This window comes from Lactuca sativa, chromosome 7, assembly GCF_002870075.4.
Source record: "Lactuca sativa cultivar Salinas chromosome 7, Lsat_Salinas_v11, whole genome shotgun sequence".
NCBI classification, from domain to species: Eukaryota; Viridiplantae; Streptophyta; class Magnoliopsida; order Asterales; family Asteraceae; genus Lactuca; species Lactuca sativa.
Genome location: NC_056629.2, coordinates 164023120 through 164047618, shown reverse-complemented (window position 1 = coordinate 164047618; position 24499 = coordinate 164023120). Strand labels below are relative to the sequence as shown.

Sequence of the window (24499 nt, the reverse complement as noted above, 5' to 3'; positions counted from 1 at the left end):
GACGCAACCGGCACAGCACTGTTGGAATAGTGTCTAAGGCTGCAACTATATTAGGCAAGTATTTGACCCGGTTGTGCATGGTCCTTTTGGGTTGCCTTCACCATAGCAACTTGACAGGATGATTTATTATGAGAGAAGAAATATTATTAATATATTATGAGAATAATATAAGGAATAATAATATTGTTATTTGATTAATATAAGTCATAAATTAATTAGGAATTAATTTGGTGACTTAAAGAGATTAATTAAATAAAGGGGTATAAACTGTCAATTGTATGATAATTAGACTTTGGGCTATAAATCCCTTAAGGATAATAGTAGACGATTTCTAGGGCTTAGGATAAGCTTAGAATTTGTCCAAGGGGTTATCTATTAGGGTATTGGATTGCTTAGGGCCTAAGTTATCCAATTAGGGTTTAAGGGTGAAACCCTAGGAGCCTTACAAGTATAAATAGACCCCAAGGGTCAAGGGAAATCAGCACTTGTGCTTAGAGAAGAAACCCTGGCCGATTTGATCCCCTCTCCTCTCTCTCAAATCATCCTCTTGCTAGTTGGTGTTTGTAAGCCATTAGAGGAGTGACAATTGTGACTCTAAAGCTCCAAGAACAAGAAGATCAAGCAAGTGATTCAAGGTAAACTTCTAATCTCTGATTTCATATTGTTATTATACTCTATTAGCCATTAGAAGTCTTGGATTCAATGTATGTTCAATTAGAGAAACCTAGATCCAAGCATTAGGGTTGCATGTGCACATAGGAATGTTCATATGGCTAAAACTCATCAGGCACCGGGAAGCGTAAATAGTGAATTTATGATGGAGCGAGTTTCACCCTTAGCGATATAAACAAAAATCATAGAGTATGTTAAACTAAGAGCATCGATAAAAAGAACTCCCAAATCTGACTTCGTATGAAGAAGTTATGATTTTTCTAAGATTCGGCTTAGCAGTGCACGACCAGAAACTCGAATTTTAGTTCGAGCGGTTTTTGGCTTACGCGACCTAAATGAGAGTAGAAGATCTCATTAATAGGAATTCAACGGTAAAAATATAGACGAAAACGGAGTCCGTATGAAGGAGTTACGAATTCTTCGCGGTCATTTAACAGTCTAAACGCCTCCTACTGTTAAACATAAGATCGGTCGAGAATTAGCCGATGGAGTCTAAATGAAAGTTGTAGATCTTGATTTTACCTATGTGTGGAAAAAAAGAACGTCGAAAACGGAGCTCATATGCGAGAGTTATGATTTTTCTAATTTTTAAGGCTGATACGCGATATTGGGTGACGTGGCGCGATCACAGCCATTGCTTTCTCTCCAAGGAAAGCCATTAGATGATGACACGTGGCACTGACTCGGCGAGTCAGTGAACCGACTCGGCGAGTCCATCAGGAATTCACCCTATAAATAGAGGTGTCGGGTCTTGCCATTTCCTCACACCTTCAAACCCTTCTTTCTCTCTCTACTCTCTCTCTCTCTCTCTCTAAGCTCCCTAACCCCCCCCTAAAAGCCTAGGTAAACCCCCTAGCACCCGAAGCAAGCCCCGGGGCTCCCGGAGTCCTGAGAAAAGAGCCTTTCGGCTCAGAAAGGCTGCTCCAACGAAGCCCGGTTTTTGCGAAAAACCCGTTGTTTTATCGAAGGTAAATTGTTTTGAGAGTATCGAAGCGTTGTCCGAGTGCTGAGTCACCACCTTGCAAGTGAGTGCATAGTCCCTTCCATCTTACACATAGATATGAAGTATTTTATATAAATTAAATGCTATGTGTGCATATTATCTGAGTACTTGTTGTCTATGTTGGATGAACGTTTTTATACATGTTTTAAATGATTTAAACTGTATATGTATTTTATATATACAAATATGTTGGGGATGACATGGGTAGATGAATGATGAGAGAGAAAAGATGATGTGAGTAAACATAAGCAGCTATAGACTTCGTGCCTAATAAATAACATTTGTAGCTATGGACTTAGTGCCTATTAGACAAACACTAGTAGCTATGGACTTAGTACCGGTTAGGAATTGGTAGCTATGGACTTAGTACCTACTAGATAAACACTGGTAGCTATGGACTTAGTACCTGATAGGAATTGGTAGTTATGGACTTAGTACCTATTAGATAAACACTGGTAGCTATGGATTTAGTACCCGATGAATAAACTATAGCAGCTATGGAATTAGTGCTTTACGAACATGCATTGGCAGCTATGGATTTAGTGCCAGTCCTACAACCCTGGAAGTAAGGGACCTCGGAATAAACGAATGCAAGATAGATGACTCTTAGGATAGATCCTTAAGAGTAAAGAAGATAATAGGGATGGGTAATTGGGTTGATTGCTTGACTGTTTAAACATAATAATTATATTATTGTGGGTTGAAAACCCTATGTACTCACCAGGTTTCCCAACCTGACCCACTCAGTTTACTTGTATCACAGGTGACGATGTGAAGTTACATTACACTAAGAGATTAAGGAGATATAGATCACTAGTGTAAATGAATGTAAGTTCTGTTTATGCTTATGTTTCTGTATTGACAATGACATCCCAAATGTTTTAAAAGGAATAAAAATACATTTCTTCGGAAATGCTTTGATAAGGAAATTATCACATTTTTCTGGGAACAAATTTTGCAATGTTTTTATTGAAAGAGATACTCTGGTTTTTATAAAGCATAAACAAAATCGGTCTTTTCTGGCCGTGAAAATGGGGATGTCACAGTTATCTTCTTTTGGTGGTGAGTCTCCTTGCTATATCCATGGGTTGAAGGCACCAATGCCAACCCATTTCTTGTTATGTAGAATGCTAGTTGCCTCTGTGATACTTGCATGAAAGACCAGGATCTGGCCCCTTTATGAAACACCGGGATCAGGCCCCTGACATTTGTATGTAAGACCGGGATTTGGCCCTCGACATTACAAGGAAATACAATGAGGGTAGCCCATGGTACATGTATGTTATGGTAGGTTGTACTTTGGGAACTCACTAAGCTTTGTGCTTACAGTTTATGTTTATGGTTTCAGGTACTTCTAGTTTGAAAGGGAAGGGTATGACATGATGACACAACATCCCCCCCTCATGATTTCTGCATTCTGAATAATTATACTCTGATGTCTTTAATATTATAACTTGGTGTTTGATTTTGAACAATTAGTGTGCGATTTGATAAACTTCCAAATGAAAACTTTTATCACTATTTTTGGGGGTGGTACAGTTATATGTAATTGCAATATGTAGTTTATGTTTGAAATGATAGGTATTATGCATAAGAACAGGCTCTTAAAGCCCACATGCCTATAGCAATTCGATACTATCTATACCCGAAGTTAAAAAAGAAAGCGCTATTTATGGCAAACCGCGGATCGGTAGACGGAAGAGAAGCTTGAAGTGTTGCTGAAGAAGAGAGTCAAGCTTTTTCAACGCCTTTAGCTACCTTTGGTATTCCTCCTCGCCTACTTTCTCTATTAGAACTGCTCTCAAAGCAACCATTGCGGGCGCTGCACCGTGAACATGGGGCCTTATGGGCTTCCTCCTACCCTATAATATAAACTGGGTCATGGCTTCTACGACGAGCTTCCTATGTGCTCATACAAACCCTAATACTTGGATCTAGGTTTCTCTATTGAACATGCAATCAATCCAAGATTTGAAAACCCTAACCTAACATATATAATTCCAAATAAACACTATAAGAACATATCTAAGTGATTACCTCTTTCAATTGGTTTGAAATCCTTTTGATTTTCTGGTTCTTGTGCTTAGAGTCACAAGTGTAACTCCTCTAATGGCTTACAAACACCACAAGCAAGAAGGCAACTTTGAGAGAGGAGAGAGAGTGCTTAAAATCGACCTAGGGTTTCTCTTGGAAAGCAAGTGGCCGAAAATCAAATCTTAGGGGTCTTATTTATACTGTAGGCTGCTAGGGTTTCAGTCTAAACCCTAATGGACAGCTTAGTCACCAAGCAGCCCAAGGAACCTTCTGGAATGAGGCCTTGGACGAAAATATGATGATCCTTCATCATAATTTCGTTCCCCCTTAGTCCATTAGGTTTCCCAGCCCAAAACCCAAGTATCACACATTTGACAGTTTATGCCCCTTCATTCAATTAGTCTCTTTTAGTCACCAAATTAACTCCTATTTAATTTATGACTAATACTAACTAAATAAATATGATTTCTCCTTTAATATATTACTCTTATAATATATTAATAAACCATTTTATCCTCTCTCTCTCATCAAATTACCTTGACAAGTTGCTTCGGTGAAGGCAACCCAAAAGGATCATGCACAACCGGGTCAAGTACATACCAAATATAGTTACGGGCTTAGACACTAATCCAACAGTCTCCCACTTGGATAAGTCTAGTAACTATATCTCACATATGACTTCAGAATCCAGTTTAGCAATCGTAGCTCTTATACGCTGCTTCAACTCTGATCAAAATCTTGTTCTTTAGATAAGGGATCATTTAATCCTTTGTTCTAGATATCATGTTGAAAATCACATGGAACATAGTCATACTTATTGTTTTGCATATTGTTCCTCGATCTTTGATTTGTTTGACGTAGAACTTAGTTGAATACATCAACTTTGTTCTGACTGGGCCCGACACTTAAGTCAAACCAAATCATCAAGTGGCCAGACATCGCTTTTATCCTCTTAGAATAAAAGGAACAGATAAACTTCGACTTATATGCATTCATTATTCGCTGGCTAAGTTATACACAACAATGTGTTTTATAACATCAAGTTACTGATGCGTTTACGCATTGTCAATGCACAACTAACCAACAAACAATAGCCATATCTCTAGGTTTAAAGATTATATGATATTATCGTCTTGCGATCACTCGTGATAAATTCCATGAAGTGATACAAGCAAGCGCGGGTTTATTCCAATGCTCAAATCACAATTCATAAGCACTCATGAACTTTGCAGCAAACCTTTTCCATGTCTAAAACCTTTTAGACAATCTACAAACAAATTCATGACAGTCTTCTTCCATATCTACTTCCAACATATGAGCGACTGTGGACTATTTGAATAATCTTATTATCAAGGAAGTCAAAACATGCAAAATTGAAACAATAGATAAATAATCAACACAAGATAGTATCTTTACTTATAAATAACACACCTTTATTTATTCATCAAATGTTAAGTACAAATTTATCCATTACACGTTTCTTATCTAATCTAAACTTATATTGTCCTTCAGCCCAATGCTCCTAGCGTATTGTAAGTGCTTAACCCTGCTCAGTCCCTTCGTAAGGAGATCTGCTAGGTTATCTTCTGACGATACCCTCTTCACTACGAAGAGTCCCTCTTCTACTCGATGTCTAATGAAATGGTATTTTCTGTCGATATGTCTGGATCTGCCGTGATCCCTTGGTTCCTTTGTTAAGGCAACCGCTCCTTCATTATCACAGAAATTCTCCATGGGCTCCTTTATGGATGGCACAACTCCATGGTCTCTAATGAAGTTCTTCAACCATACTACCTCTTTCAACGCTTCACTTGCTGCAATGTACTCTGATTCACACGTTGAATCAACCACAATCTCTTGCTTGGAACTTTTCCAAGTCACTGTTCATCCGTTAAGGGTAAAGACCCAGCCTTACTACGAACGGTAATTATCCCGACCCGTTTGGAAACTAGCGTCACTGTACCCTCTTACCCTCAATTCATCACTCCCACTGAGGACTAGAAACCATTCCTTGGTCCTCCGAAGGTACTTAAGAGTATTGTTGACAGGAATTCAATGCGCTCTACCAGGGTTCCCTTGATATCTGTTGACCATGCTCAAAGCGAAGGCCACATCAGGGCGAGTACAAGTCATAGCGTACATGATAGAGCCAGTTGCGGAAGCATAAGGTACTCGGCTCATATAAGCTATTTCTGCCTCTGTACTCGGGCATTGAGTCTTACTCAACTTGGTATTGCTTTGGATTGGCAACTCCCCTTTCTTGGAATTTTCCATACTAAAACGCTTTAGTACCTTATCCAAGTATGTATCCTGACTGAGTCCTATCAGTCTCTTACTTTTGTTTCTTACTATCCTTATTCCCAGAATATATGCAGCCTCTCCGAGGTCCTTCATAGCGAAACACTTCCCAAGCCAGGACTTGACCTCCTGTAAGGTTGGGACGGCGTTTCCTATGAGCAGTATGTCATCAACATACAATATGAGGAAGCTTACTATACTCCCACTGGCCTTTACATACACACATGACTCATCTTCGCTTCGCATAAAGCCAAACTCTTTGACCTTCTCGTCAAAACAAAGATTCCATCTGCGGGACGCTTGCTTTAATCCATAAATGGATTTCTCAAGCTTACACACTCTATTTGGATGCTTCGCGTCGACAAAACCCTCTGGCTGATTCATGTAAACATCCTTAGCCAACTTTCCATTAAGAAAAGCGGTTTTCACGTCCATCTGCCATATTTCATAATCATGAAACGCAGCTATCGCGAGCATCACCCTAATAGACTTTATCTTTGCAATTGGTGAGAAGGTCTCATCATAGTCAACTCCAGGAGTTTGAGTAAAGCCCTTCACAACCAATCGTGCTTTATAAGTGTGCACATTCCCATTTATGTCTGTCTTCTTCTTGAAGATCCATTTTCACCCGACTGTCTTACGACCCGGTACATTATCAACCAAATTCCAAAGTTGGTTGTCATACATGGACTGAATCTCGTTGTCCATTGCCTCCTTCCATTTAGCAGACTCTGGGCCTACCATGGCTTCCTTGTAGCTGCTAGGTTTGTCCAAATTTACTAGTGTACTATCACTAATAAATGTATCCCCTTCAGTAGTAATATGGAATCCATACAACTGGGGTGGAACACTAGCCCTAGTGGAACGTCGAAGAGGTAAGGATTCGTCAACAGGTTCAACAGGAGTTTCCTCCTCAGGTTGAGTGCCAGTATTAGAAGTTCCTTCATCGCTTTGTTCTTGAATCTCTTCAAGATCAATTTGCCTCCCACTGTCCTATTTGCTTATGAGTTCTCTTTCTCGGAAAACCCCTCTCCTCGCAACAAAGACAACATTGTCACTCGGTCTGTAGAAGAGATAGCCAAAAGACTTTTGTGGATAGCCGATGAAATAACACTTCTCACTATGAGGTTCGAGCTTGTCGTGAGTCTCTCGTCTTACGAAAGCCTCGCAACCCCAAACCTTGATGTGTGCCAATGAGGGAGCTTTCCCTGTCCACATCTCGTGAGGTGTTTTGGCAACTTTCTTGGTGGGAACTAAATTAAGGATATGGGCGGTCGTCTCTAAGGCGTACCCCCAGAAAGATATTGGTAACGAAGCCCGACTCATCATAGAACGAACCATGTCCAAGAAGGTCCAATTACGTCTCTCAGCCACACCATTCAATTGTGGTGTTCTCGGAGGCGTCAATTGCGAAACGATTCTGCATTATTTTAAATAGTCGTGAAATTCAAGACTTAGGTCCTCTCCTCCTCGGTCTGACCGAAGCATCTTGATTTTCCTGCCCAGCTAATTCTCTACTTCATTCTTAAACTCTTTGAATTTTTCAAAGGTTTCTGACTTTTTCTTGATTAAGTAAATATATCCATATCTACTATAATCATCCATAAAAGTCACGTAGAAGTGGCAAGCATCCCTTGTGGTGGATCTAAAGGGCCCATACACATCGATGTGTATGAGATCCAATAGACCTTCACCCCTTTCACAAGTGACAGTAAAAGGTGACTTTGTCATCTTCCCAAGCAAACAAGATTCACACACGTCATCGTCCCTAAGGTCAAATAACTCCAACACTCCATCCTTTTGGAGTTGGGCTATGTGTTTCTTGTTTACATGGACAAGGCGACAATGCCACAAGCATGCTTTATCTAAACTATTAGACAAATCAACATTCAACACTTCATTTCCTAATTGTCTACAACCAACACAGATTCATATATTCCATTACAAGGAAATGCATTGAAATAAAAAAACACCATTCAAATAAATATTAATAGAACCATTACTATTATCAAATGAATATCTGAAACCTTGTCTATATAATCCATGAAAAGAAATGATATTTCTTGCTATATCTGGCGAATAGCAACAATTGTTTGAATCTAATCCTAACCCATTACTCAACACTAAAGAATAAACTCTGACTTCGGTCACAGGAGATGTTCTTCTGTTTCCCATTATCAAGTTTATTTTCCCATGTTCCACCTCTCTACTTCTTTTTAGGCCATGCAAATCAGAACAAATGTGGAAACCACATCCTGTATCAAGAAACCATGAAGTAGCAAGTGATGAGTTGTTAGATTTAATAGAATACATACCTGCATAGGTAGGATTTATCTTCCCATCTCTAATATCATGTAGATATTTGGGGCAGCTTTGTTTCCAGTGGCCCTTCTCGTGGCAATAAAAACACTCTGCTTGTTTAGGGTTGGAGGAAGGCTTAGCAGGACCTGCTTTGGTTCCGCTAGAGGAGGAACCATCTTGGGACTTTCCCTTTTGGTGGCTCTTAGACGGAGCCTTCCTATTCTTACCTCTTCCTTGCCCTATTGCCAACACAGGGGCCGAATCAGTAGGAGTTGATGCAATAGATTTATCCATTAGGTTGCACTCAGCAGTTCTCAACAACCCTTGAAGCTTGCTCAAGGTGACCTCCTCTTTGTTCATATGGTAGGTCATTCTGAACCGGTTGTAGCATGGAGGCAAGGAATGGAGAATGATGTCGATAGCCAAATCATCATCAAAGTTAACATTCAACTTTAGAAGACGATCGACATACCTCTGCATCTTTTGCGGATGCGAGGTCAAGGATACTCCGCTCCCCATCTTAGCGGTAATCATGTTAGTGATGATCTCATAGCACTCTTGCCTTGCGCTTTGGTGATACATATCCATTAAATATTGATGCATCTCAAATAGATACATGTCCTCATAGGACTTCTGTAGTTATGTGTTCATAGTCGCGAGCATGATGCAATGAACCTTCATTGCATCACGTTCATGAGCCTCAAAGGAAGCGATTTCTTCAGCAGTGGCAGTTTCTGGATTGATCTTTTCAAGCTTCTCATCGAGGACATACTCTTTGTCCTCGTATCGAGTGATCATTCGGATGTTTCGGATCCACTCGTTGAAGTTGTTGCCATTAAAGATCACTTTCCCACACAGATTCATGAGTGAGAATCCACCAGTAGCTGCAGGAGTGTTTTTGATAGCGTTCGACATCTGAAAATAGAAAGGACAAGTTTGATTAGAAAGAATCCCCAATTAAACACCCAAATGAGAAAATAGGGCTAGGATCCAACGACATTATTTACAACTTAGAAAGGGATGTTGTACTCCAAAAGTAAATAATTTGAAGGTAAGTGAATCACGATTCACTAATTTCCACCATGAAAAATGAAATGAAATTAAGTTTTAAATGTATTTTAAAACTCCTAGATCTTTGAGATACATTGAACTTTTCAATGACATGTTTAAATCTCGATATTCACTTCAAATTTGCGACTGGGATACCGAGGATCGCAAACAAGTCGTGAATAACCATACGAATCAACATGGTGCACCCAATGTCTCTACCACCTAATCAATGTGCTGGTAAACCACACACGCTCCATTGATCTATGAAAAACATCGAGCCACCCTTCACCACCAATGTCAATCCCAAATTAACGTTTCGGTTAACCATGCACGCTCCACTAACGATTAACAAAGGTGCAAAGTGTAATTCCATGGAATAGCATCATTTTCACATTTTACCCTAAAGTAACTAAGATTAGGAATTTGTAAAAACATTATAGTTACTTTGTAAATTCATTATACTTATAATGAGGAATTAAGTGCCCTATCCTATCCGTTCGGCTAACGACCCCCCACCAGTCAAGCAAGCGGTGGGTGTAAGTGTACACCCATTAAGCACCATTTTATAGGCAGCAACCTTATACCCACCTTATAGACTGGCTTCGTGAATGAGGCCTACTAGCGATAAGACTAGCTTATTCTTATACATATATATTAATTAATCTTATAATAATATAATAGTATAGGGTTGAATTTTAAACTTGTAAAATTCTAAGGGTTTGAAATTTAAATCATTCAAAATTAAACTTTTAATCATAAAATTTAAATTTCTAAACTTGAGGACAAGTTTTCAACTTTTTCAAAACACAAGGATCAAATAGCAAATAATTTTTTAATTAAACAATTAATTTAATAAAATTTGACCTAATCCATTTTATTTACAAGATAATTCATCAAATAAATTAAATAATCAAATATTATCACATAATTAATTTATTATTTAAATAAATGGTAATTATCTTTTAATTTGGTAAGGATAATCATAGCAAATATATAAAATTCGGATCTTATAATTCAAAAACAATTTTGGTAATTATCCAAACACAAAAATAGCCAAAAAAATCCGAATTTTGAGCCATCTGATCCACAGACTCGTCGAGTAGCAAACTGTACTCGTCGAGTTTGTCTCACAGACTAGACTCGCGTCGTGGAATACAGAGAGTCACAACGTGAGTTTTTGAGTTTCAAAAAAACGATTTCCAAATCAAGCAATGAACGAATATAATAGCCTCAAATACAATTGAAACCAATCAAGTTCTGATACCACTAATGGGTATTATGCATAAGAACAATCCTATGTGCTCATACAAACCCTAATACTTGGATCTAGGTTTCTCTATTGAACATGCAATGAATCCAAGATTTGCAAACCCTAATCTAACATATATAATTCGAAATAAACACTATAAGAACAGATCTAAGTGATTACCTCTTTCAATTGGCTTGAAATCCTTTTGATTTTCTTGTTCTTGACCTTAGAGTCACAAGTGTAACTACTCTAATGGATTACAAACACCACAAGCAAGAAGGCAACTTTGAGAGAGGAGAGAGAGTGCTTAAAATCGGCCTAGGGTTTCTCTTGGAAAGCAAGTGGCCGAAAATCAAAGCTTAGGGGTCTTATTTATATTGTAGGCTGCTAGGGTTTCAGTCTAAACCCTAATGGACAGCTTAGTCACCAAGCAGCCCAAGGAACCTTCTGGAATGAGGCCTTGGACGAAAATATGATGATCCTTTATCATAATTTCGTTCCCCCTTAGTCCATTAGGTTTCCCAGCCCAAAACCCAAATATCACACATTTGACAGTTTATGCCCCTTCATTCAATTAGTCTCTTTTATTCACCAAATTAATTCCTAATTAATTTATGACTAATACTAACTAAATAAATATGATTTCTCCTTTAATATATTACTCTTATAATATATTAACAAACCATTTTATCCTCTCTCTCTCATCAAATTACCTTGACAAGTTGCTTCGATGAAGGCAACCCAAAAGGACCATGCACAACCGGGTCAAGTACATACCAAATATAGTTACGGGCTTAGACACTAATCCAACATGAAATACAAATGTGTGTTTGATTTTTTGGGGAAATTGATGTTGCTAAGAAATTAGACTTGGGTCACATACTAAAACTACTTATTGGATCAACTTTGTTAAGAGACATCATACTCCATGTAGCTATCTTATATCAAGGATGCACCCACTCCTTCAGATATAGAATACTTTCTTATTGTTAGTCTTAAACTATATTGCACCCATAACATCATTACATGGAATCCTAGTATTCTCTCGGGTCTTGTAAGTATAGGTTCTTTCTTTCAAGTTAACATAATTGTCCAAACATGTACTTGATGTTTTTCTGCTCCAATAAAATTATAATTGTATTAAGACGCCTCTTTCTCATTTGCCTCTACCGTTTTTTATAATAGGGTTGAGGGGAACTTAACACTTATATATCATTTTTCATAATACATAACTTCTTCATCATATATATATACTCTGATGTGATCTAAGCATGTAATCATACGCTTATGCCTACCATCAATTAACTTACAGTTAAAAATCCACACATATTATTTAAGAGAACATCTGAATATGCTATACCTTAATGTGCTCTGTCTATGAAATACATCTTAAACCACTTAATTCAAGAAAATATAGTTTAAACACTTAATATAAGTCATAAATCTTGAACCATATTCATTTGAACTCGTAGACTCTTCATTTATTCTACATAATTCATTGGTTAATTATATTAGTTAATCATAAGTTAAAACTTTTTAACATTCAACTAATTAATAATTAAAACTCAATAGTTTTTTAGTTATATTGGTGTGCACCAGACCGGATATTTGTTATGTAGTAGGATTCGTCGATGGGTTTATGTCAAAACTAGGGAAGGAGTCAATAGTTAGCTTCGTTATTTGAAGGGAACTTTGAAGGTCACATTATGTTATTGAAAGCATAATGTCATTCTCAAAGGTGTCATTGATATTGATTTGGGGGTTTGTGTGTGTGACATCCCCATTTTCTCGGCCAGAAAAGACCGATTTCGTTTATGCTTTTTAAAATATAATCATAGTAATCTTTCAAAAGGTGTTGCGGAATTTTTCCTCAAAACAAAATATGATAAAAATTTATCAAAGCATTTCTTATAGAAATGTATTTTTATTATATTACAAAACTTCGGGATATCATGTTCCGATACAAACCAAAAGCATAAATAGTACGATATAGGCCTTACAACAGTTATTTACATCTACTTCCCTATAATCCAAAATCTCTCGTCATCATCCAACTATGCTCTTGTTCCACTACCTGTATATAAAAGCTAAGTGGGTCAGGCTTGGGAGCCTGGTGAGCATATAGGGTTTTCAACCCACAATAACTAAATTTATTAATTTTCATCAACCAACAATAAATTTATTAATTTCATCAACTAACAATAAATTTTTTTAATTTCATCAATCAACAATAACCCTAATTACCCATTCCCGTTATCCTCACTTTATGTCCCTAAACATCTAATAAAAGACACCTAGCTTAAGGATCATCATCGGGCTAACAACACTGCTTAAGGGATACTTCTACAGTTTCTTAAGGTTCCACCCTAAGAATCCTCTATCATTCACTCATTCATTCCAAAGGATTTTCATAAGGTATAGGCACAAAGTCCATCGTTGTCAATAGCACACCTGTCAACGTTCTCTATTAGGCACAGCTACCAATATTATCCTTTAGACGCAGCTGCTAGGATTGCGTTGTTCTTAATCAGGCGCAGCTGCCAATATCATATATTACGCGCAGCTACCAATGTAATCTTTTAGGCGTGGCTGCCAATATTATCATCTAGGCGCAGCTGTTGGGATTATGACGTTCTTTATTAGGCACAACTGCCAGGATTATGTTGTATCTATTAGGCACAGCTGCCAATATTATCCATTAGGCACAGCTTCTAGGATATTTAGATTACAACTGGTGAACACGTAAATCAAAACACATGGTGAACACTCTGTTCGAAAATACTTAATGAACACCTAGTTGAAAAACACCTACATGCTACGAGCCTAATAACGTTCCACTGAACTGTCTAGAAAAATCTGTGATCGTCATTTATACTCCGCTAGATGACTGGAACATCAACAACTTCGAGGTCTCTCATCATTTTATTTCATCACACATAAGTTGTTTCATCTACCCATGTTATACCCAACATATTTGTAGATAAAAGTACATATATACAGTTTAAATCATTCTAAACATGTATAAAATATTCATTCAACATCCATCTCAAATAAACAATCAATATATATATATATATATATATATATATATATATATATATATATATATATATATATATATAGCACGTATTTTATATAAAATACTTCATATCTATGTGTAAGATGAAAGTGACTATACAATCACTTGATAAAATGGTAATTGGACATCACTTCATCCCTTAAAACAATCTTTTTCGATGAAACTGGGATGTTTTTCTCAAAAACTGGGCTCTGTGCGGGCAGAGTTTCGACTCGAAAAACTCTTTTCTCAGGATCTTCGGGTGCATCGGGACTTGCTTCAGGTGTTAGGGAGGTTCCCAATACAAATATAGTATCTTATATTCAAGTATCACTCATAATAGCAATCTATGAGGTGATCTTGATGTGGGTCTGCTCAGTACTAGTTCTCTAACAAGTACCTATGAAACTTGGTTACAACCACTTATGTACTTTGATCTAGTGAGATTCAACCAATCCAATTCATATTAGTCTTACTTCATATATGCTCCCACAATTATAACCGACTATGAAATTTTAAAATAATAAGATTATTCATGGATTAAACATGTTAATATAGAACAAAACAAGTACTAATATGATGATCATATCTCAGTATATCAAAACATTATGTAATAGTTGTTGTTACATATTCCTATATCCAAATACTAAATCCAAATTAAAATCTCATTTCTAGAATAATAAATTCTTACAGCTGAAGTGTGACCATTCATAGTTAGCTCAAAAGAAGGAATTTATTATTCGGTCTGAATAAATTTAATTGTGTGAATTATGTGAATACTATCATCTCCATATTTGACTTTACTCTAAGTATAGTTAAACATCTAGGAGAATATGAGTGGTTCTCTTTCATGACATAGAGTCTCTTATCTTGATTAAGTATACTCTAGAAGTCATAAAGATTTTTATCTGATCCTTGAATGGCAGAAATCAACATAGTTTTTCAATGAACTCATTCATCCAATCATATTTGATTTCAACTTCTAAAGTAGTAGTGTAATCTTATTTAGTAGATTGTGCAATTAAGTTTTGGTTGGACCTCGTTCCTATAAAACTTGCTCTTCATTCCATAATGAAGTCATAATACAATTATATATACATATATATATATATATATATATATATATATATATCCATTTTGAAGTTAGCATCTTATGTAGCACTTTAAATAAAGATCTTCTTCTAAACTGATTATCTCATGAATATTCTCTTAGAAGAAAGATCTTTAAATAAATATCTTCTCATAGTCATCCAGTGACTTACCCATGTATTCAGTTGGTATCTCATGATATGTTCATATCATAATTATATACCTAGTCATGTGCATAATATGACATAAATGATGGATTCTTTGCCAAGAAAATAGAATATAAATCATTTCATCTAGCTCAAACCTATGTTCCAGGTCCTCATGAGTGTTAGAACATGAAAAGTGATCCTTATGCAATCCGAGATGGAGCATGTACGAGATAAAAGAAGTGTCCAAAGTCAAGTGAATTCCAAGATGAAGACAATATGAGATGAATAAGTTTTTCGAGACTCATTATGTGTTTAGAAGAACTTTGAGTTTGTAATCGTTTGTAACGACATGTATTGTTTTTCATTCTACCATGTGTCTTTTAGTATAGTACATGATATAAGATCAACAACATCGACTGTGTCATACTGTTGATCTTCAGTCGTCTCTTATTCCATGCGCACTTTCTTGGACTATGTCTTTTAGTGACTCCTTGACTATTTAAGGAGTTATCAACCTTTGTATCAAGAAGAGAAGTGTGCACCTTTTCCATCTTGATCAAATCAAATAATCATTCGGACAATCATTCTCTCTTACATTCTTCTTGTTCTTAGTTGATTTACATTGTTCATACTTCATATTATTCCATATTAAGCACTTTGTTGACTTAATCATTTTCAAGACTTGAATGGTTTTCAAGACTTGACTGGAACCTTATTACAATAAATTATTGATATTAAGTTAATTCAATGTTTGATTTTTTAAACCATGTTTGTGCAAATGCGAGAACTCACAATTGGTATCAGAGCCTAAGTGGTTGTACTTTGAATCCATAAGAACAAATTATAGTTGGTTGTAGATTACCATGGTATCTCAATCATTTATGTGTTTAGGATAAATGTTCTTCTATGTACCACTTTAGCACTAATATCTTAACTTCAATGGATGCTTTTAATCAATATCAACAAATGTATTCAATACAAAGCGCAAATAGCATGGGTTGCCCATCATGTGCCTCATTGCTAGTTTTTGAAGAGTATGATAATTGGAAAGTTAGAATGGAAAGATTTTTTCTTGGAAAAGAAAAGGGTGAAGAAATATGGAGGTCAGTGAAAGAAGGTCCTCATCTTCCTGTTATACAAGTGGTTAGAAATGTGTTTCCACTCTTATGGGTCAAGAAGAATCCCGACCAGCACCACTAACTATAAACGACATTGAGAAGCTCCATGCAGATCAAATCGCCTTCTCTAAAATGGTATTTGGTGTGCCACCATCTCTCTTTAAGCACATTAAGCTGTGCAAATCTGCAAAAGAGATTTGGGATACACTTCAAGCTTTATTTAAAGGATCAAAGAACATGAAGGATAAGCATTTGACATCTATGGTAAACGACTTCGACACCTTCACTACAAATCCTGGTGAACTTGTTGCCTCTGCATCAAACCATTATAGGATCATGGTGAACAACATGACAACACATGGAGTAGTCTGAACTCCTCTCGAGTACAACCTCAAGTTCATCAACAGTTTAGGAAAAGGATGGGGAAATGTTAAGTCCTATCTTTAGAGTAATGGATCTCTGAAGAAACTTAAGCTCTACCATTTGTTTTACGAACTTCAAGGTCATGAATCCAATGTTGCTTAAACGTTGAGAGAAATCTCTGGAGGTCCTCTCGCTTTAGTCGGTTCGGTCAATCCACTACTTCCGAACCTATCTGTTTCAGACCCTTTTGGAGCCATCCCATTTGTTCCACCTATTCAACCTACTCGACCCACTCCACCTGTTGCACCTATTCCACTAATTCCAAACTATCCATATGAAGAAAACTTTGATCCAGAAGTCGTTGAATTCGAACTTCATTTCCAACAAGCATTTGCACTTCCGTCTATGAGGTATAGATGACCTTGGAATCCCAATCAAAAACCTCCTCATAATAGATTTCAAGCTCCTCATTAAAGCAATCCTTATCCTTACCCTAAACCAACTAAATCCACCAGCATATCAACCGGGTATTCCAAATCACGCCTTGGAACCTCGAGAAGTTTCGAACTCAGTCAAAAATTGTTTGTCACAAATGTGGTCTCGGGAACCACTATGCAAAGGACTTCTTGGATGATGTTCTGCAAAAACTAAAGATGAAAGTATAAGCCTACTATGCTCATCGAGCACAAGAACTTGCTGAAAGTGAAAAGGCATTTGTCACTACGGTTTCAAGAAATATTGATGTGTATTGGTCATCTGGTGATGAAGGTGAAGTAAAATATGGGAGAAATGTGTGTCTTATGGATAGAAAATGATTGAGTGTGATGAAGTATATTGGTCTTACAGCTCGGAAAATGATGATGAAGATGTTGATCCAAATTACTGTTACATGGCTACTAATGACCCACGTGGCCGAAGCATCATCCAGCAAGTAAAATCTATTACTGATAATAATTTTGATTTAGTTGTTTGTGAACCTTATCTAACTGAAGTTAAATTAGATATGACAGTTATTCATACAACATATGAGTCTGCCATAGAAGTTAGTAAGAAGTTGAATAGTGAGTTGACCTAACTTAGATTATGATTCGAAGACGGCAAGCTTAAGATTGAATCATTAGAGAGAGAACTTGTAATGGCCAAAGATGAATGTATTATTTTGAATGACAAATATGAAATTTAAGTTAGTGAAAGAAATCTTTTAGTTAAAGATAATATGTGTCTTAATACTATAATTGATAGTTTGCATAACTGAATTGATGTTCTTTAATCTAATGAAAGAATGACACATAAATTTCGTCATCCCTGGTCCAAAGCACCTGTCTCGGAAGCGAGTTTCTGAAACCTATTGCTCGTCCCCTGAAGGAATTTCAAAGTTTAACGTTCATGGGAGACATTTCGAATCACACTTATTCGAATACCCCTATCTTACCATTGTTGTCCTTTCATGAGACATCGGATAGATATTAATCATTAATTCCTGAGTTCAAACCAATCATTGTTACATGTCCTGATATCATGTAATTTCCGCCTCTGATATCCATGGACCTGGATCCATCTTCGGAACTTTCCCATAACACAAATGGTACTTGAGTCAGCATTCCTAACTCCTGTCTTCCAAACAACTTTGTTGTGGAGGAAATCATTCCTGAGACATGTGGACATGACTCGGATTAGCCTAACTCGTTTTGGGCGCCCCTTGATGGTGATGTAGAATTTAAGAGTGATGACGACACCTCGTCTGATTCCTGTGTCTCTAACTCTAAAGTTGTTTCTAAGTCGACCCTAGTTCCATTTATGCCTCAATTCAACAATCCATTTGTTGGATAGTCTTCCAAGTCAATATCTAACTCTCGGAAGAAGCCTTGGCTGAACAAGAAGGGCATTGTTGATCCAAAAACCGAAGAATGTGTGTATCTACAAAAAGAAACTAGGTCTAGGCATTGCTCTAGGTTTCTTGATAGATCCGAGAAGAAAGTGTGTATGTAAGTCTTTCTTTTATATAAATGAACTCTAAGATATATATATATATATATATATATATATATATATATATATATATATATATATATATATATATATATATATATGCATGTATGTATGTATGTATGTATGTATTATAAAACTACATTTTATATATAAATAAACTATAAAAAGTTTAATGAAATATATTTACAACTTTCTAAAATCATATTTTCTGACATATTTTATAAGTTGTTTTTCTCCAATAAATATTATTTCCATAATTAATAATTTTCCAATTAGTCGTTAAAAAATTTTATTTTCATAAAATTATAATTTTCCAATTAAATACAAGTGTTGATTATATTTATTAATAATCAATAATCAATTAGTAGTAACTTGCTATAAGGTGTGACTATATGGGATCATATGTCATTAATAATATCATTTTATAATGATTCTTAGGCATAAAGATCTTTCACTCTGTCAGGAGCCCATAGGCTCATCCATTAAATCTAGGTCAACGACACTATTAATACATCTCAATGATTACAACCCTAGATATGACATGACCATATATGCGTAGCACATACACACATACAATGAATATTATGAGTCATCAGCAACAGTGCAGTAAATATGAGTTATTTTATAGCATTGAAAAATCAATAAAGAATCTTCTAGTTGTTCATATGGACGTAGCTTGGTAAACCATTAAGTGAACCACCTTAAATCTTAGTGTATTTGTTACTTCTGGTATTATATTATCTTGATAATTTGTCGATTTCAGTTTTAATATCCTCATTATTACCCATCAAGTGAACTGTGTTAAATCTTTGTGTTATTGTTAGTTCTTGTATTCTATTATCGTGATAATATGACCTTCATCACACCTAGATCATACCTAAGCCTCAGTTAAGTAAGCCACAATATTTCACCACCTTATGTTTAACTCTAAAGATTAACCAACCTAACCACCTCAACCTTCGTTGTCCATAATTTTTTGACACTTTCTTTTTTATTTTATCCAATTTAAACTTTTTCCTTAATATGAATTGTTTTTTTTTTGTATGATTTTTTGAAACACCATTTTCCTCATTCCTAAACCCCGTTGATCAGAAGCACCTTCATGAAAAACATATTCGCATGGCTCGATCTATTTTCTTCATTAAAGAGATTATTCAAGGATTTATTCGAGCGTTGGTTCATAACGTCATATTTCAATTTTCATCGTTTATGGATCACTCAAATAAATGCAGCAATTCATGTAATAGGGCTATGATATAGTTGTAATAAACAAATAAACAATTTGTACAAGAGACATTTGCTTCTTAATCATAAAAAAACTTGCACGAATAGTTACATCTAATGGGAATTGTATTTATATGATTTCCAATGAGATCATAAAAGAAGTAGGTTGGAAGGAATCCACTGGTTAAACGGAGTTTTCTAGAGAATGAACTTTAAGAATGTCAAATAAAAACGAATAGAATATGATAAAACATGAGAAAGTATTCCAAATAAATATGAATCAAGTTAAACAAAACAATTTATTCTTCCCATATTATTTTTTTTCTTACGGCACAAGAATGATTATATAGAAATAAATTTTTAATTCTTTTCATTAATTTTTCCCTTTAATCAAGGTCTTTCGACCAACGGCCCTTGACCATATATGTCTTCGGAACAAAGGTCCTCAACATCACAGACCTGTACCATCATATCATTCTCATCATTTCTATGATCATGTGTGTTTGATCAACAAAGTTTTTCATCAACCTTTTCTCTTTAGTGAGGGTTGCATCTTTGTACTTATGGATGGTAATCATGGTCTTTGGAGGTCTTCGGACTACACCCTTTAAACCATATGTGTTCAAATTATAGGTCTAAGACCAGCAGTTTCACGACAATAGTTGATGAACCAAGTGTCTAAGACCACTAGACTTTCCTCAATAGAAGATTTCTTTAGAAGTCTCAGATTAATAGTGTGAGTATATTAGTAACTTTTCAACATAACAAAGATATTTCAACAGAGTTTTGTCAGTATTTTGTGTATTTTTTTGGAAAGCATAACATCATATTCAACTATATTATAGATGACTTTAAACTATTTATTATACTTTCTTTCACATGTTTTATCGAGACCCTTCACACATCAAGGGGAGCATGCGAAGCTTCTACTGTGACATTCCTTAGATCTTATTTTCAGCCTCAGATGGTACCTTTGAAGCAGAAGACCTTTGATGATTAAATATTTCATTGCCCATGTTTAAAGATCACAAACACTTCATATTTTCATAAATATTTCAGTATTTTTTTCTCATTGTGTATCATTTTAGTACCACATCTACTACTTAGATATTATGTATTGTAGCCTCGTATCGTTGTATTTGTATCTCTCAACATTTCCAATCATTTAGTAGCAAATTGTTGGAGCAGGAAATGCTCTACAATGATAAGTTATTGCTAGACTAAAATATTTCCCTTATGTTTTATAAATATAAGATTCCTTTATCTCTTATAAATAGATATGGAGTTTGTCACTAATTAATGTGCACAAAAACTATAACCATATAGATAGAGAGAGTGGTTGGGAAATGTCTCTTATGCCTTTGTTCTTGAGAGTCATATTTTGTATACTCTTTCTGTCTATGAAACTATCGTATTACTCATCATTGTTTTTCAGTTTTATTATCATGTTAACCTTAACATATTATTAATATTATGTACTTATCAATCGTTCAAATGGGATCTTATATATACCTATATACATGATTGAAAAACAAAACTATTATATTCATTATTTTAAAGTTGATAATACAAAACTGATATTTTCACCTTATGCCTGGATTACGAAAAATCCAGTCTAGGATAATTCAAAACGACACTTGTATATCTAGGCATAGAAATACAAGTCAAATCGTCAGAGAGTTATGTATTCATTTTTGAAGAGAAGAGCTTAGAAAAAAGGTTATGTATACAACTCAAAAGAAGAGTCGTATATATGCATGACATATTAGGGTTTTATCTTCTAAATTAGTTAGGAAAATCTCAAATTTAATGACATATACAATGGTTTCCAAAACTGACAAGATTTGTCGATTTTACCATAATCACCCACTAGAATTCGGTTTTTCCATAATAAAACTAATTCAAATTTCCGAAGACCTTTTAGGGCACCGCTAGGGGATCTGCCCCTTGGATCCCGCTAGGGGTCCTGCCCATAGGACCTTGCAAAAGGATGTGACCCCTTTGACACTTGTCATTCTATCATACTGGCTTATAATTCGATCTTATTTATGCATGCATCCCGCATTTATCGAACATATAATACAAAGTACAAAAAATACACCCTTTAGCTCACATATTAGTTCCAATTACCCAAAATGTCTGATGACACTAACATCACAAACATATGTGAGAATGATTTAGGTGTTGTAAGTTAATAGGTCATTCCCTACAACACACATGATAATGAATTAATGACTTTAAGAATTCGAAAAAATATATATATTTAAATGTCTATGACCATCATCAACAAGAAATGACCAAATTCTGTGGTTTTGACGGGTTCTTCAAAGCTTCAACACCAAATTTATGGCTGTATCAAAACTCACCGCCAATCAAGAAAATGATTTTTTTTCCACTATTTTCGACCAAATGGGTATTGATTAATACAACGTTGCTTACAGAATTAAGAGACAATGTCGCAATGCAAAAATAGCCACAAAAATCTGAGATTTAGAAGGTGTTTCTTGATAGAAATTGTGAACGGATAGACCCAAAATTGCATATATGGTATGTGGGGTCAGTTTGGGCTTAAGAAGGTTGGGCCATCAGTATTTGAGATGTTGGGTTAGATGTCATGGCCTATTAAATTTATTTATTTTTCAAAAACTCACAACTTTCCGTTTCTAGTTGGTTCTTTGATTTTCCATATTTTCATGCTTTAAAATCCACCAACCCCATACACACAACTTTGATGTTTTTGATGTTTGAATCATCAAGATGCAAGAATCAAATAATAATAATAGTAATTATATAGAGCATAATTTCTTTAGGGTCCATAGTTTACTATTAGCATGTGCAGCAAGCCTTTTATAACTCTTCGTGTTCCAAGGGGGCAAAGGAAGTCTCACAAGGGTTTTCAAGTAACACGCCCACAAAGTTCATAGATTACCTCTTGAGAAGCGTTAAGAAAAAAAAAAAATTAGTCCTAAAAAAATTTAACAGATAAACTTAACATTTACACAAATTAATGAAAAAAGTTTTTTTCTATTTTAATAGAAAATAAAAGACTATGATTTTTCCAAAATAATTTACTTCAAAAAAATATTTAAGACTATATTAAAAAAAGTTCAAAAATAATAAAAACTTTTCTGGATAAAACCCAATAAATATAAAATGTTTCATTGACATAATTCGAGTGTCCAAATCAACTAGTAAAATAACAATCTTTCCCATACCCTTATGTCTTCAAACGTTCTCATTAGTCCAATTAATATATTTTTCTTTACGAATAATATTTATCCAATTAATATATTTTTCTTTAAAAAAATATTGCTAACAATGGTGATGATTGGTTCTTTGTAACATTGGATTCTATCAACTTTAAATCATATAATCTACTACCACTAAAATATATTAAGTTCCTACCGTAAAATATGGGAAAAGAAATCATTTTAATTTGGTCCCTACTCCAAAAAGCATAGAATGTATAATAATAACTAAATTTTATGTTATTTTTCTTAACACATGATTATTTTTTATATAAATATAGTTTTTATTTGAAGAAAGTTAAGTTAGTGATTTTTTAAGTGATATCCCAATATGGAAAATATGTAACTTTTCCTTAATTTATATTACTGAAGAACCCAAATTGTCAAAAATGAATTAAACAAAACTAATAGTAATTGCTGAATTCGATCCAATTCCATTATAAAATTTCGCATAGATCATTACACCAGAACCACATTAATCACGGGATAATCAAAAACGAAGAAAACGATAGCAGATAGAACAAGAAACAAGGTTCCGATCAACTAAAACCTAAATGTTCGCCAATCTAATTCCTCCAGTTTCCTTCAGATTCACCACCACCCCTGGAGTAACGGGAACCACCGTCACCGCCACCGTATCCACGGTCACGGCCTCCACCGCCATATCCTCCACCACCACCGCCATATCCTCCACCACCGCCTTCACGACGACCACCTCCATATCCACCTCCTCCTTCACGGCGACCACCGCCTCCACCACCGCTTCGTGATTGGGCCTCGTTAACTGTAATGTTACGTCCGTCAAGGCTCTGACCATTCATCCCCTCAATGGCGTCTCTCAAGGATTGCTCCTCCTTGAATGTTACGAAACCAAATCCCCTGGATCTTCCAGTCTCACGATCGTTAATGATCTGCACAAATCGCAAAAATCAATAATCAAACAATTGCTTCGTTGCATTACGAAAAATGGAAAGAAAACGAAGCATAAAACGTTAAAACCAGTCGATCGTCACCTCAAGAGGATGAACGTACCGTATTAGTAATCAGAAAAAGTAACAGAGAAACAGTAACAGATCAAGAAACCATAGTAAAGTAACAGTAACAGTAACAGAACAGTGATTTGTCAAACAAAACCGAATCGCCATGGATCCAAATCACGTCTCTGCTACAAACGGACCTTCGAATCGACGATCTCGCCGTACTGAGAAAACGCATCTTCAAGTGATCGGTCGGAGGTGGCCCATGCAAGCCCACCGACGAAACATCTGTACTCGACATCAGCAGAAGCCATTTTGAGATGAGAATAGATAAAAAAAGCTTGAAGCTTTGAAAGGGGAAATGAGGATGATGTAGAAAGAGGCGATAATGGGGTCATTATATAGGCACGATTTGGATGAGAGACTAGGGTTTGTTAGGTTGCTCCGAGTGCGCAGTGCGCTCCTCGCCGCTCCTGTTGCTTAGCTTAACCATGGTTTTGTATCCCTGACTATAGTTAGTAAGAAAGTAACCATGGTTAGAAAAGATATTTTTTTGGTACCTTAGATATTTTCTTGCCCACACGTGTTAGTCACTCGTGTGCAAATCCTAATTATTATTATTATTATTATTAGAGAAAATGACAAAAATAGCCAATTATACTAATTGCATTACAAAA

General features: G+C 35.6%; 1 protein-coding gene across 1 annotated transcript; it reads right to left on the bottom strand.

Moving 5' to 3' along the window:
- Positions 1 to 23259: 23259 nt before the first annotated feature.
- On the bottom strand, positions 23260 to 24204 carry LOC111895645 (glycine-rich RNA-binding protein GRP1A). The gene is made up of 2 exons (XM_023891722.3): positions 24023 to 24204; positions 23260 to 23756 (listed from the first exon to the last, which is right to left on the bottom strand). The coding sequence occupies exons 1-2, from the start codon at positions 24134 to 24136 to the stop codon at positions 23412 to 23414; spliced, it is 459 nt and encodes a 152-aa protein (XP_023747490.1). The 5' UTR covers positions 24137 to 24204; the 3' UTR covers positions 23260 to 23411.
- Between the last annotated feature and the right edge of the window lie 295 nt (positions 24205 to 24499).